The sequence below is a fragment of the Hakea prostrata genome, chromosome 8 (assembly GCF_041222555.1).
Source record: "Hakea prostrata isolate BN-2017 chromosome 8, UWA_Hpros_2, whole genome shotgun sequence".
In the NCBI taxonomy this organism is placed as follows: domain Eukaryota; kingdom Viridiplantae; phylum Streptophyta; class Magnoliopsida; order Proteales; family Proteaceae; genus Hakea; species Hakea prostrata.
Window position 1 is genome coordinate 20,947,234 of NC_142607.1, and position 14,831 is coordinate 20,962,064.

The following is a 14,831-nucleotide window of genomic DNA, read 5'->3' on the forward strand; positions in this document are numbered from 1 at the left end:
TAAGGCTTCAAAAAATCAGAGTGGGCGAAAGAGAAAACAACCTGTATCATCTTCTGGGCCAGCCAACAGTTCAGGAACTGCAAACACGGCAGGACCGTCCCCAAGTTCTGCACCATCAACACCATCGACTCATACCCCAGGAGACGTGATTTCAATGCCTACTTTGCCACACAGCGGAAGTTCCACCAAGCCTTTAATCATGTTTGGCCCTGATGGCACTGGAACATTAACATCTCCATCAAATCAGTTGGTAAGCAGATTTTGTTGTTGTTGGATTCAAGTGTCTTTAATAAAGAAAGAAAAAAAAAATATTAACTTGCTCATAATTCTCATTAGCACTTGATTTTGGCAGTGGGATGATAAAGATCTTGAATTGCAGGCTGATATGGATCGATTTGTGGAGGATGGTTCTCTAGATGACAATGTTGAGTCATTCCTTTCTCATGATGATATGGATCCCAGGGACCCAGTTGGACGTGGCATGGATGTCAGCAAAGGTGAGAAGATTTCTCCTTTACAATGTGATTTCTCGTTTTTGATTTTCCTTTTTCTTTTCCCTAAAATTATCTTGTTTATAATCACATTAATTCACCAAGGCAATTGGATGTGTGTTTAAAACCAGGGTTCACATTTACTGAAGTTGGCCATATTCAAGCAAGTGCAAGTAAGGTTATATGTTGCCACTTCTCATCAGATGGAAAATTGCTTGCTAGTGGTGGGCACGATAAGAAGGTATTTGCACAACGTGGGTAGACTGTCTTTCCTTAATTTAGTTATATTATCCTTTTGGTCAGTGTGAGAACAGTAACAATTGGCCAAGAGTAAAGGGAACTAGTTGAAATTACTGTTGGTTAAAATTGAGGCTTTACTATTTCAAGAAGGAATGTCAATTAGTCCTACTGATTTTGATGTGCAGGCTATATTGTGGCACACAGATACTTTAAAGAAAAAGACAACACTGGAAGAACATTCTTTGTTGATAACTGATGTTCGTTTCAGTCCGAGCATGCCCCGCCTTGCTACGTCTTCTTTTGACAAAACAGTCAGGGTTTGGGATGTCGAAAATGTTAGTGGATGATTTTCTTTATTACCACTCATCCTGATTATTCATTGATTAGTTATTTGTTTCTCATTGATGTACTGCTGGTATTCCTATTTCCTAGTACTTTTCCCATACATTCTTGCATTAGATTCTAATATTTATTATCATGCATTAGTAACTTAGACCTCAATCCTTCAGCCGTTTTTCTCAATGATTAATCTCCTTCCCAGTTCTTAAAGTTATTGATCATATATGCTGAAAGGACTAACAGTTGAATCATAGTTTTTTTTTTTTGGGGTAGAATTGAATCATAGTTTTTACTACGTTAATAGACATGTGCTATTTATTAGGCTTTTGTTTAGTGAGAATTATAGGGTGGACTTGCACCAACAGAATCTGGCGGCGTATTGCTTCTTGAGTTGTCTGAAATATGGTATCACAGTAGGGATAAGAGAGAGAGAAGGAAAGAGAACAAGGGGAAGCTAAGGTGCGTTGAGCAATTCATTCTCCTATCAGTCCCCAGGCGTCTGTTGCTTGATGGCCATACCACCTCATCTGCGGGCCTCTCTCCAGACTTCCACAAGTACTCTTGCACAGCTTGAAGTTCTTAACAGAAAGCGAACATGTCAAATAGTTCATGGTATACCAGCCAGATTTGGTAGGCTAGGTAGGATCTGATATGTTGTTCAGGGAAAAACTAGATTGATTATGTGTGGAATAGATGTTTGATTTGCAGAGAATAGGAGAGTGAATGGTACCATGAACAAAAAGGATCATAGAGGAATACTGGACAAAAAAACAAAAAGGATCATAGAGGAATACAGGACCCAAAAAAAAAAAAAAAAGAAAGGAAGAGAAAGGATGAAGCCTTCTTATATGTGCAACCTATATACTATACCATATATATATATGTATGGGAGGGTGAATTTATATGTTCATTAATAAGGAAAAGAATATTGAAGCATCCTATTTGGTTTTTTAAAGTAAGTAAATTAATGTAGATAATACTATTAAGATGCATAACTTGACAAACGACTGGAAACCCCCAAAACATAAATTAAATCAAATAGGACATGTTAGTTAGGACAGGAAAAAAAAAACTAATGAGTGTCACAAGAACCCCATACCAATTAGTACTAGATATGTCCTAAACTGATCTCTAATGGGTCCCACCTTAATAAAACCGTGTATTCTGCTTTAGACACTGCACCTTTGGGCCTTACGATTTAGCCCATTACAAATAAAAACCATACTTTATGTATTGAAATAGGAGCGGTTTTAGATTGGTCTAGCATTATTACTTCTAGGTGCAATAATTGTGAACCACATACATATTGGTTTCATTCTGTCCATCCTTTTGATAAATAACATGGTGAATACACTCTTGATGTGATGTATAATTTCATTTTGCAGCCAGGATATTCACTCCGGACATTCACAGGACATTCTGCTTCTGTCATGTCATTGGACTTCCACCCAAATAAAGAGGATCTTATCTGCTCGTGTGATGGAGACAGTGAGATACGATATTGGAGCATTAATAATGGTAGCTGTGCTAGAGTGTTCAAGGTACTGTCAGTGACCTGGTAGATGTGAGGTTTATGCTGTAGGTTGTCATCTTGTTAGTTTGTTGGTGGTTTATTAATTTTTTTTTTAATCCAAAAAATTCTGTTTTTATTTAAAATGCAGTAATTTTTGTGGCTCTGAGCTTTTATGAACTCTGTGTTTATGCAGGGTGGTGCAACCCAGATGAGGTTTCAACCCCGTCTTGGCAGGCTTCTTGCAGCAGCTGCGGAGAATGTTGTATCCATATTGGATGTTGAGACTCAAACTTGCCGGTATAAATTGGAGGTTGGTTTTTATTCTTTTTTTGGGTACCTATAGGTTTGTCAATTAGTATCCTAGCGTAATTGTGACCAAAACAAAAGGTTATGCATGTGATAACTTGCATGAAGGCAATACACTCCTGGGGCATTTTCTCTTTTGGCAAATTTTTTTCTGAAGATTCTAGCTGATCTTTGATGCCAGAATATCCTAAGAAGAATTCCTATGGTTTGTTGGAACTGTTGGACCAGTTTTGTTGTTTGGCAGGCTGTTAAGACACCATGTGAAGGTGAAGATGCAGGGGTAGATTAGGCTATCAAAATAACCCGTGTGGGAGGATCACATGGGAAGGGTGTTTGTTGGGTCTTTGGGGGGCTATAGAATGTGAAATTGAAAAGGGGAGACGGAAGAGGGGGGGGGGGAAGAAATTAGTTGGGTTTTGGGGAAGCTTGGCTTGCAGTAGCGAGCTGGGGTGATAGCCCTAGTTTTGTTAGTGGTAGGCCTCGTCGAGTGATTTGTAAGAAAATTCGTAGATTGGTAAAGGATTTTGAACTGCATTTGTTTGTTCTTTTCTTGCGATCTCATCTTTGTTATTCATTTCAGTGAAATTGAGTGTTGAGTGATTGCAGCGGTGAGGAGAGAGTTAATTGCCGGAATTTTTAGGGAAACAACTAGAGTTGCCGGAGGTTTCAGGGGTCATTATCCGGGTCTTAACAAAGTGGTATCAGAGTCGATCTGATCCTAGGACTTGGTTAAGAGTAGAATGGAGGCAAGAGTGGAAGAACTTGAAAAATTGGTGAAGAAAATTCAGATGCAGATTGGAACATTGGGTCAGCAATTGGAGCGAGAGCAGCAGTGTAGCAATGAGTTTAGAGCAGAATTGAAGGCTTACCTGATGCGTGGGAAAGCCATCGATTTGCCAGCGCCGGAAGTAACAGAGGATAGAGTGCCACAAACCCCACCACTGTCGGCTGGTGAAAGCGCACGGAAGGGGAGTTGTGAAGACCAGGTTTGCGTCAAAGAGACTTGTCCATTGCAGGGAATTCCTCACACGGCAACTGGAGATGCTGATATTCACTGGCGAGGACCCTTGAGGCTGGTCACTAAAGCAGAGAGGTAGTTTCACCTCTATGGGCTTGATGGCAACAAAATTCTCAGAGCTGCAACTCTGTGCTTCGATGGCCTTGTCTTGGATGGTTGCTATTTCAAGAATTGCAGGCTTCTCTGAAGGAGGCCATGGAATGACGGTTCGGCTTGCCTTAATCGAAGAGCCCCCAAGAAGCCTTGATTAACCTCGAACAGAATGGCTTTGTTGGAGAATTTTGGGAGAAGTGCAAACTGCAAAGCCCTCGTTGCTGCAGCAGCTGTTGAGATGAAGCGTAGCTTCGTGGAGCATTCCTATTGGTTCTTGGGGACGAGATACAGCTCTAGGTACACTTATTCAAGCCTGAAAGTTTAACCCATGCTATGGACTTGGCCCAGTCCATTGAAGCAAGGAATGGGGACCTTATAGGGTTACACTGGTCCAGTGTGATACAGCCCAATCTAATGGCCCACGATTTAGCCTAGTGGGTCGTGAATGTTAATTCTTTCACTGTGAATGGGCTGAAATCCAGCCCAACAACAGAACACTTAAATGGCACTGGAACTAACCTGGCTGGGTTGACTAGGTTGAACCATCCACAACCCAATTCATCACCCACAAGCCCTTCGTCTTCACCAACATCCTCTCAAGCGGTGGCGACCTCTATGGCATAGAACCAGCTCTCCAGATGGTTGATGCTGGATGAAATCAAATCAAATCAAAGATGGATAAGGGCCTATGCTTCAGCTGTGACACATGCTACTCTAAGACCCATCACTAACCCTACAAGCAGTTCAAGGTGTTGATGGTACATGAGAATGATGATGACACGGCTGCAATTTCAGGGGATGTGTGCTATGGGGAAACGGTGGTCACAGGTGCAAGAACAATTTCACCTTGAGGGCAAGGTGAGACTTTAGGAGGGGAGTATTGTTAAGACACCATGTGAAGGTGTAGAGGCAGGGGTAGTTTAGGTTATTAGAATAACCCATATGGGAGGATCACATGGGAAGGGTGTTCCTTTGTTCTTTGGGGGCTATATAACCTGAAATTGTATAGGGGAGAAAGGAGGGGGGGGTGGATTAGTTGGGTTTTGGGGTAAGCTTGGCTTGCGGTAGCAGATGGGTTGAGTTCACTGGTTTTGTTGGGGGTAGGCATTGCCGAGTGATTTGTAAGAGAATTCATCAATTGGTAAAGGAATTTGAATTGCATTTGTTTGTTCTTTGCTTGTGGTCCCATCTCTGTTACCCATTTCAGTGAGATTGAGTGAGTGATTGCAGTGGTGAGGAGAAGTTTATCGCTGGAATTTTTAGGGAAACAACCAGTCACTAGAGGTTTCAGGGGTGCTTATCAGGGTCTTAACACATGTATCATAATTCCTTTATGGGTTTATTTTGGAGGGTGAAAATTTTGTTGTTATGAGTTGTTGTTTTATTGGTGCATCAAGTAGCAGCTGGTATTCACCCTTTCTCCTATATCTTGGATCCAATTTTCATCTCCATATTGGTATTTTTTTTTTTGAGCCACATTGACACCCATGACCCAGATGCAGGGACAAGTGGATTTTTACATCCTAAAATTCATCTCCGGTGGACTCGAGTAGAGCTCTGTTTAAACACTGGAAATTAAAATTGAGATCCAATATTCTAACTGTTAACTCTTCCTTTTGGGGAGGCAAACAGAACTGTTATCTGACTAATCCAAATAATTTTGCAACCGCTATAGTATCCTAAATATGATGTTCTTTCGTCCCCCCCAAAAAATAAAAATATGATGTTCAAATATCATCTTCCCAAATGGTTTAACCCTAGCCTGTGTGAAGTTGATTTAAGCTGAGCCAAGAGAAAGTGCTGAGAATGCCATTAAGACCTGCAGTAATTGAGTATTAATTTGTTGTACTCAGCTAATTAGGCAAGTGTGCACTTAAAGATTTGCTACAGCAGATACTCCCCCCCTCTGTTTTTGTTTTTGGAATATAACTCATCTATTTTCTGGCTCTATTTTCTATTGCTGCTGTTAGTTTCAGTTCTTCTCTCGTTGTTTCCTGAAGAATCAAACATCTGAAATTCCGGATGCAACACATCTGCAGAAAATTGTTTTCCTGAGCTCCTCACCTTCCCATCAAGGGCAGCAAGGATACACGTGAAAGAAAGAGACTTGAGTAGACTTCACTACTTGTGACTAAGCAGAACCCATTTTAAAGCATAAATCCCAAAAAAAAAAAGGGTTCTAGAGGGTGAAAATTTTAGTTTCTTAGTTCTTATCCAATTAACATAACAAGCTGCAGCATGAAAATCATGAAAGAACAGTATAGTCACTGCCCTTAGAGTTCGAACAGAGCTCTACTTGAGTTCACCGGAGATGAGTTTTAGGATGTAAAAGAGAGTATTTTGTCTTAGCCGTTGGATCAGCATGTGACACGTGGCTAAATCTGATAGCTCACCGGGCACACTTTGGGAATCCCCCTTTATGGAGAGGAGCCAAACCCGTGACAAGTAGGCAAGAGTTCTTGTATAATTAACTACTGTTAATGAAGATTCTACTCCAAAAAAAGCGTAGGATTAAATTAGTTTCTTGGAACATTGGTTCCTAGTATGGAGCTGATGAATGCTATAAGGAGTAGAAGGATTAATATTTTCCTGGATCTAGGAGGCTAGATGGAAAGACAGCTAAGGTGTTGCGTTCTTTTAAAATTTGGTATGCAGAAGACCAATGTAGTAGAAGTGCAGTGCATAGTTGTCATGGCGACGAGGCGATGCGAGACAGTTTTAGCTAGTTGGGGCGATGAGTCGACGAGGCGCTTTTGAGGCGGTCGAGGCGTTTTAGTGTACATCTCATACACTAATTCATTATAAACATATCTTATATATAATAAAAAAACTAATATTAGCCATTTAGCCTACCTCAAGTCATCCAACATACTACAAACCACACATAGTAGGTCCTAAATAAATTTCAAGTATCATACTATCACTAACAAGAATCAAGATAAGATAAAATGTAACTAAATAGTAAACACATTAATGCATGAGCAAAACAAATAAACACTAGACAACATACCTTCATTAAATGTCACCAAAACTAGCAAAACAAATAAACACTAGACAACATACCTTCATTAATGGGTATTGTTATTGTTTGTGGCATAATCAATCATGAACTGTGATTTTTGAATCCATGAGAAGATCTCACAGAAGAAGGTTTACTGATCGAAGCAAAGCTGATGGAAACAAAGCATCAATCTCGACTGTTTGATGCTGAAAACAAATGGTTTGCACATGGTGCATCAACCAAGCTTCTGAAAAATTCATGCTTGGGAGCAAATCGCAGGAAAAAAAAAGAAAGAAAAAAAAAGCAACATAGAGTGATAATACTGTCATAATACACCAAGCAGTATGCAACAACCAAAACAGAAAAAAAGAAAAGAAAAAAGCAAGTTAGCAATCGCAGGAAAGAAAACAAATCCGGCGACATACTGTCGCCTAAGATGGTGACTGACACTGCTGCAACTTGATCATTGCAACTACGGTGGCCTTCATATGAGCCTATGAGTGGGGAAAAAAAAGAAGCAGAAGTAAGAGTAGAGTGACCAGAAGTAAGGAAAAAAAAAGAGAGTATTTTGGAGACTTACCGTCGCTTGAGATGGAGACCAGAGTGACCGGAAGTGACTCGCTGCAAGCCTACAACCGTCAGAGGAGTTGCAGAAGAAAGAAGAAGGCTGAGATACGGTGGAGTTGCAGAAGAAAGAAGAAGAAAGAGAGTCGCACGAGTCCAAATCCTCCAAAGGCTGTCGCCGGTGATGCTGGCTGTCGCCGGTGATGACGCTAGCTGTTGCCGGTGTCACAGGTGTCGCTGGTGGTCGCTGTCGGAGTCGGAGACGAAGAGAGTTGCTGAGGGAGAGTAGCAGAGAGCGAGAGAGAGACTGAGAGAGAGAGCGAGAGGTTAGGGCTGAGTTTCTATCGATTTCAATAATTCAATCTTGTTTTTTTTTTTTTTTTTTTTTTAAATTAATTTAATGTTACAAATGATAATATGTAATAATATGTAACACCTATATAACAACTCACCCATTAGATTCTTTCCGATTGGAATCTACGTTACAAATTAATTTTTACCTTTGATTTGGAATCAAATAATTTACAATTTCTAAACCCCCAATAAGGCGATCGCCCAGTGCAATAAGGCGTCCGAGTCGTCTAAGTTGACGACTCGGAGACGCCTCATCTCTGAGGCAACCGCCTTATTCACTTTGCCTGAGGCAATGGTCGCCACAGGCCCTAGATACCCGCCAGGACGCCAAGGCTAGGCAACGCCTTGACAACTATGGTGCAGTGTGAAATGTAGTGGATATCTACCTTTGGTGGATAGTAAACAATTGCAATTGTATTCGTCAAATTGGTATTGATATTGGAGAAAGTTTCTCATATAATGAGGGCTAGTGCCAACTCATTTAAGATTGGATGAAAGTGGTAAGGTACAATTTTGGGAGGAAATGGATGCATTAGTACAACGTTTGAGTCAAGGAGATAAAATTATTATAGGTGGTGGTCTGAATGGAAAATAAGGTTGTCAATACAATTAGGGCTTGTGCACCTCAGGTAGGGTTGAGTGAAAATATTAAGATTTAATTTTGGTATTAGTGTGTGGTTTTAGTGAAGGAAATAGATTATTATAAGGGGTAATCTGAATGGTTATGGAGGGGTCGTAGAGGCTTTTAAGATGTTCATGGTAGTGTTGTGGAGATAGAAGAATGAGGAGGGGAGCTTACTTTTACACTCTTTTGAAAAGAGATAGGAGCAATTGTCTACCTCCAAAATGGACATTATACCAGCCAACTGGTTTATTCTCCAGTCTTAAGAAGAAGGTCTGACTGATAGTTCCGAAAGGACTGTAGAGTTATACCTTGGGAGAATCCAACCACTCAAGTCTCAACATAAATTGGTGGTCCTAGATATTCACTTCATATTACAGATACATAATATAAGGGAACTTTTGTGCCCTTAGATACAGTGGAAACTAAAAGATCGTTCGTTGCTTTTATGGATACAATGGTCAACAAGGCAAGTGGATCCCAAAGATGACACTAATCATGGAATGAGGTGATCGCTTGCATATGGAATACTGCTGAAGAGTTGCCAAGGGAGTCAAAAGACAAAAATCATGCCCTTAGGGAGTGATGTAAATTATTTCGAGCAAACCCAGAGGCCTAGGGTTGATCCCCCACACCCAAGGACCCCTAATTTTGAACCAGGGGTATTTTAGTAATTTTGTCCAAATTTGTTTTGATTAGGTCTTGGTCCCGTCAAGTCCAGAGTCTTGTCTGGACCCTAGATCTATTTTTACTTTATTTTTCTGATTAGTATTTTGCAAGTTATTCAAGAGTCCTTGTCTAGGTGAGATTCCTTGTTATGTTGGGACCTCCTAGCTTGAGTCCATTTTAATTCTCCTTATTTTTAGGACTCCATATCTACTTTTAGAATTTGGATTGGAATCCTCTAGAGTTAGTTATGGAGTTTTCTTGTTTGAGTCAAAGTCTTACTCATTTACTAGTTAAGTTAGAGTTGGTCAGCCAGTTCTAATTGGTTTTCCAACTCAGAGTCTTTTTTGATGTTTTTATTTGAGGTTATAAATAAAGCTGTTAAACCATATAACCAGGAGTTGAATTGTTGAATACAAATCTGAGCTTGGAGGAAATCCAAATCGTGGTCTTCATGGTAGGGCCACAGCAGGATTAGTGCGCTATCTTCTTCAATTTCAATAAGTGTTTTTCAATCTACAACAGAAAATTCAACTGGTGGCAGTCTTCTTCCTTGATCAAAGTACACGCCCTCCCCTCCCCATTTCTGCCGCCCCTCCCTCTTCCCTTAGCTCATGCAAACCCTCGCCCAGCTGCCCCCTCTACTGCAGACATCTCCGGCCTCTTCTAAACCCTGTAGCACCTTTAGGACCCCTTCCCCTCCAATCCTAGGCCACCCCCACCCTCATGTAACCGTAATCCGCAAGGGCAGCCCTTCCCCCTTCTCTTTCCTTCTTCTTTTCTTTTCCTCTCCTAAAAAAACCTAGAAAAACCAAGTTGCAGAATTTTCCCTAACCCAAGAAAGATCAAACTTGCAAGAGAAAGAAAGAAAAGAAAGCTAGATCCCATCAAGAACACCAAGAAAGGCCAAGATTGCAATAAAAGAAAGAAAAGAAAAGCAAGAATCAATCAAGAACCACAGGGCAGCAACATACCTAGAACCCTACGCATCCCTAGACTTCTCTAAACCCAACAGAAAACTCCCAGACCCCATTCTCCCTTTACTGCAATCCCTATACCCCTTTCTACCCATACCCAAATTCATTGTTGGGTCTGAACCTGACCCCATAACAAAGTTACTAATATCCCAATTTATTGTTTCCAAGCCCGACCATCCCATTTTAGGTATTGATTGATTACTTGAAACCCTAATTCCTCGAAGAAAGTCCCTTAAGAATGCTGGTTCTCAGAGAGAGGATCCTGAAGTAAGCCCAAATTTAGGGCATAATATCAAAATAAATAAAAAATCCTAGAATTTGGTTCACATTAAGGAGTCTTTGTGGTCAGTGATGTTGTCAAAACAGCCACTAAGACTAAGAAAGCTAGCTTTTTATGATGCGACAAAGGACTACCGAGGTAGATGATCTATAGAACTGAGCCAGTCAGAAAGAAAGCGAAGAAGATTGTCAGGAGGCAGTACTAAGAAATACGAGGGTCTTTATGACAATTTGAATATAGAGGAGGGGGGGGGGGTAAAGCTATCGATAGGATGGCTAAAGATAAAGATTGGATGATTTAAGATTTTGACCATGTTAGACGAATTGAGAATAAGGTTGTAACATCTGCAGCATATTTAAGAAATCCTCCTGTGAATCTGTAATGAAATTGTGAAGATCCTCTCAGAGTAGGTGTCTGGGCCAGGAGCGTGCGTCGCAGAGGTGTTGGAACCAAACCCACACCCCCCCCCCCCCCAAAAAAAAAAAAAAAGAAGATAAACAAAGACATATTCTTTTTTTTTTTTGGGTAAGAATAGACATAGACACATTCACCAAATAAGTTTGTATGCTCTTTGTAAGTTCCTGCATGGGAAAGCAACAGTGGAGACGGATCTGCTGTGTGTTATTTCATGTTTGCTTGTAAGGTTTGGCTGGATTGATTTTGTTACTTCCCAGTATATCTTGCCTTGCTATTATTTTTTGGGTGCCTTGTTGAGTAACTGCGCTTTCTGTTTTCTTGCTTTGATTTTTAACTTCAGGGACATACAAATCCAGTTCATTCTGTGTGCTGGAATCCTTTGGGTGAGTTTGTGGCATCTGTGAGCGAGGATTCTGTAAGAGTCTGGAACATGACTGATGGGGGCCGTGTTCATGACCTGAGCTGTAATGGCAACAAGTTTCATTCCTGTGTTTTCCACCCCACTTATCCTTCTTTGTTGGTGATTGGCTGTTACCAGGCAAGTTATTCCCTCTTTTGTATTTTTTGTGGTTTTATTATCACTCATGCAAATTTACCACCTTAGAATTCTGGCTGCCTATTCAGGTTAAGAAAGAAATGTTGTTCCTAAGTTAAGCATTTTTTGATTATCCTTTCATGCAATTCCACGATTTAGTTCAGCTGGTGAGTGTGCCTAAATCAACAGTGTCTTGAGTTTGACTTTCCTTACCTACTTGGAGCCTGCCCTGCAGCTTCTATGGTTCTCATAGGAACTTCTGTTGACCTGGCTTGGATTCATAGGTATGTATGGGTGTGTTGGGGACAAGTTGGGCCAAATGTCCATATACCCTCGTCAAGTTTTGAAATTTCGCTGGTCTCGATGATTGAAATTCCAAACTTTTGGGTTTTTTAAAAATTTAATTTCGACCATAAGTTTCGTTGTGTTTAGGGGTCCTTTTGCCTTGGTTTTTGGTGTCCAGCCTAATTTGAGACCAAATAAACATATTGGGAGAGTTATTTTTACCAAAATCTACCCTAAGTGGTGTTCTTGATTGACATGTGTGGCTGTATGTGGGCGAAATTCGTAGTCTGGAGCATGAATTTTAACCAATCTAAATATGCATATGATGCAAGAGAGCATTAAGATCATTATGCAAGAAAAAAAGACAACTAAAATTCAATGTAGAAGTAATCAAGTACAAGTGTAGAAGTCAGTAGTCAATACTCAGTAGTACATGGTTAAAGCAGTACAAGTGTATACCATTACACTATATGAATGAATGGTTACCTCTGAGATGAAAAACTCCAAGATCTGAGTGAAATGCAGCTAGATCCATGCATTTGCCGACATGAACTACACAAGAACTAATTAGTAGATGTCGAAGATTGACTCAAACAATGCAAGAATCACTCGAGAATGAGAGAGAAGCTTGCTCGAAATTTTGTCCCAATGAGAGAAGTCTCGAAATGAAACTGCCTTTTATAGGCGAGATTTCACCTGAATTCTCACAAGAAATGGAACCTCTCTCTGAGATTTCACCTGAAACTTTTCGATTTCGTTTCGCCCATCCACCAAGATGGCAAAATTTAGAACATTGAGCCTTGTTAGGAGGAAAAAAAAAGGTGGGGGGGGGGGGATTACGTTTTTCATGCTTCTGTGTTTGGTTGGTTACTAGTATGGTGTGAAACACATGATATGGTAGTCTCCCATTAATCTTTTTCTCTTCTCCTTTATTGTGCAGGGCTGTCATGCTCTACCCATTGTCGAGAATTTACCCTTGTTAGGTTTGGTTCAGGAAAAAACTCATCTAGTGTTAGGTCCACATTACAATTTGGGAGTCACATTCGCCTATTATTTTAGGCCATAATTCAACAAAGGGTTGTTGGGTTCAGGTAGTGTATTTCTTGCCAATTTGGTATGAATTGCAGCCAAGGAGTTTTCTTTTAATTAATTAAAATAGGTTATCGTGAACCCTTGATATTACTGAATGGAAGCAAAGCTTGAATGGGTACAATTTTAGGTTTTTTCCTTTGTTTCCGATTACCATCCCTGTTATTTACTATGTTTAACCATTTCCTTTCAAAAAAAGTGAAGGGACAAAGAAAAAGAGAACAGGTGGATTTTACTTTTCTTGATTTATATAGAAGCAAATACCCATTACTTTGATGTCTCAATTACGTAATGGTTGTTTGGATACCGTGATTCCTAAATGGTTCAGGTCTCTGAATAGAAGTTAATGCAGTTGATGGTGCTCCACAGAGTTTGTTGATTGACATTGTATCAATTTTGGGTTATTTTCTACAGTCTCTTGAACTTTGGAACATGGCTGAGAACAAGACCATGACTCTGGCTGCTCATGAAGGTCTGATAGCTGCCTTAGCGGTGTCGAACACGACTGGTTTGGTGGCTTCTGCTAGTCATGACAAGTTTATCAAGCTCTGGAAGTGATCCGTTTAGTGCCATGACGTGTAAACTGCTGCAGCTTGTGAATTTTAGGTCTTCCATGTCTGATGCTTAGTGTTTGTTTATTATTTCAGTGGGTCTAGCAGGGAAAAGGGTTGCTAGACCTTGTCCATGCATCTTCTTTTTTAGTCCCACAAACCCCAGCTAACATTAGAAGAGAGTCTTTTACAAGGTACTAACCATCTTCATCTCCACTTTCTTGTATTGTAGTAGTGTAAGCCTGTTATATGATTACGAGGGGGAATGCACTTCATATGCATGTCTTTTGGAAATATTTTCTTGGTTTTGTAATGTATATGCTTCTATGTTGTGGATTGATTAATTTCAAACTAATCCTTTAATGAATTGTTATTCAATTTTTCTTATTTTGGTTTCAAATCTGTTGGGGATGTTTTACTACAGCAGTTTGATGTATTTTGCCTGTTAAATCCTTGGATCGGTATTCTTGTGTTGAACTCTTTCTTTATGGGAACTTGTTTGTACTAAACTAATTAGGGTTGTAAATGGATAATCGAAATCTACATCCGTATGCGTTTAGGTAAATTCAAATCTGTCTTTAAACTAATTAAGTGTAGATAATGTTAAGATTCTCTTATCTGACTGTTTGTTTGATCTGATGGTGATTAAGCACCTTGCTGGATATATTTTTGTAATTTCATAATTTATTAGTTATGGACTCTGATTATTCTGTAAATGTTATCAAAATAAATGCACGAGTCTCCAACCAATAAATAATGGTATTTTGCTTTTGTCTCTCTTATTGTATTCTAACGAGGCTGACAAAGGACATGTCATCATGTTCATGCCAACATGTCCTTGCCAATTAACACCCTCAGTTGAAGCCTGAAGGACAATTATTTATCCCTTTTTTAGTTTTTTGGGTCGCAAGATAATTAATAATCCGCAACATAGGTATCAAATGTTAAATAGTATATAGGAGACAGCATTTATCATTATTGGCAGCAGCAAAGTTCAATTCAAGGTGCTTGCATTTGCTGATGTCAAAACCAAATAATGAATTACCTTCCGAGTATCTATTAGATAATTAAATTTGAGAAAGCTATAGTGTTCATCAGCAGACTCGTCAAATGCGTACTAAAAGGTTATTTACCTCTATCTCCTTGCTAGTTATACTTATTCTTCCAATGTTAGAAAGTAGCTTTTCTTGCATAAGCTTAGTGAAGAAAATGCCAATGAAACGTAACTAGCTGCAGGGTTGGATTGGGTTGGGCTTCTTATGGCTCTAAACCTGACCCTAGAGGTCCTAGTTGGGTTGGGTCAAGGCAAACTCTCAACTTCGAGCGTGATTTTAACCACGAAATATTGATTTTATTTTGTCTTATACATTTATCATGAATATCTTACATGATGGTAGGACCAAGCCAGTTCAAGTTAAGACCATGTAAAGACCAAGCCAGTTCAAGTTAATCTTCAACCATTTAACTTAATTTAGGACTAAAATACCCAG

General features: G+C 39.8%; 1 protein-coding gene across 5 annotated transcripts in view; it reads left to right on the forward strand.

Moving 5' to 3' along the window:
* Positions 1 to 14,467, forward strand: part of LOC149007410 (transcriptional corepressor LEUNIG-like) — a 43,351-nt gene extending 28,884 nt beyond the window's left edge. Inside the window, exons 11-18 of one of the 5 annotated variants that reach the window (XM_089165630.1) lie at positions 20 to 250; positions 353 to 497; positions 623 to 732; positions 917 to 1,066; positions 2,456 to 2,611; positions 2,777 to 2,893; positions 11,222 to 11,419; positions 13,205 to 14,454. In XM_089165630.1, coding sequence (XP_089021756.1) covers positions 20 to 250; positions 353 to 497; positions 623 to 732; positions 917 to 1,066; positions 2,456 to 2,611; positions 2,777 to 2,893; positions 11,222 to 11,419; positions 13,205 to 13,348 — 1,251 coding nt within the window. In that variant the 3' untranslated portion in view covers positions 13,349 to 14,454. Of the gene's footprint in view, positions 1 to 4; positions 251 to 352; positions 498 to 622; positions 733 to 916; positions 1,067 to 2,455; positions 2,612 to 2,776; positions 2,894 to 11,221; positions 11,420 to 13,204 lie in introns of those variants that run through there. The other 4 variants (XM_089165629.1, XM_089165631.1, XM_089165634.1 and 1 more) reach the window with 4 other exon arrangements.
* Positions 14,468 to 14,831: the final 364 nt, after the last annotated feature.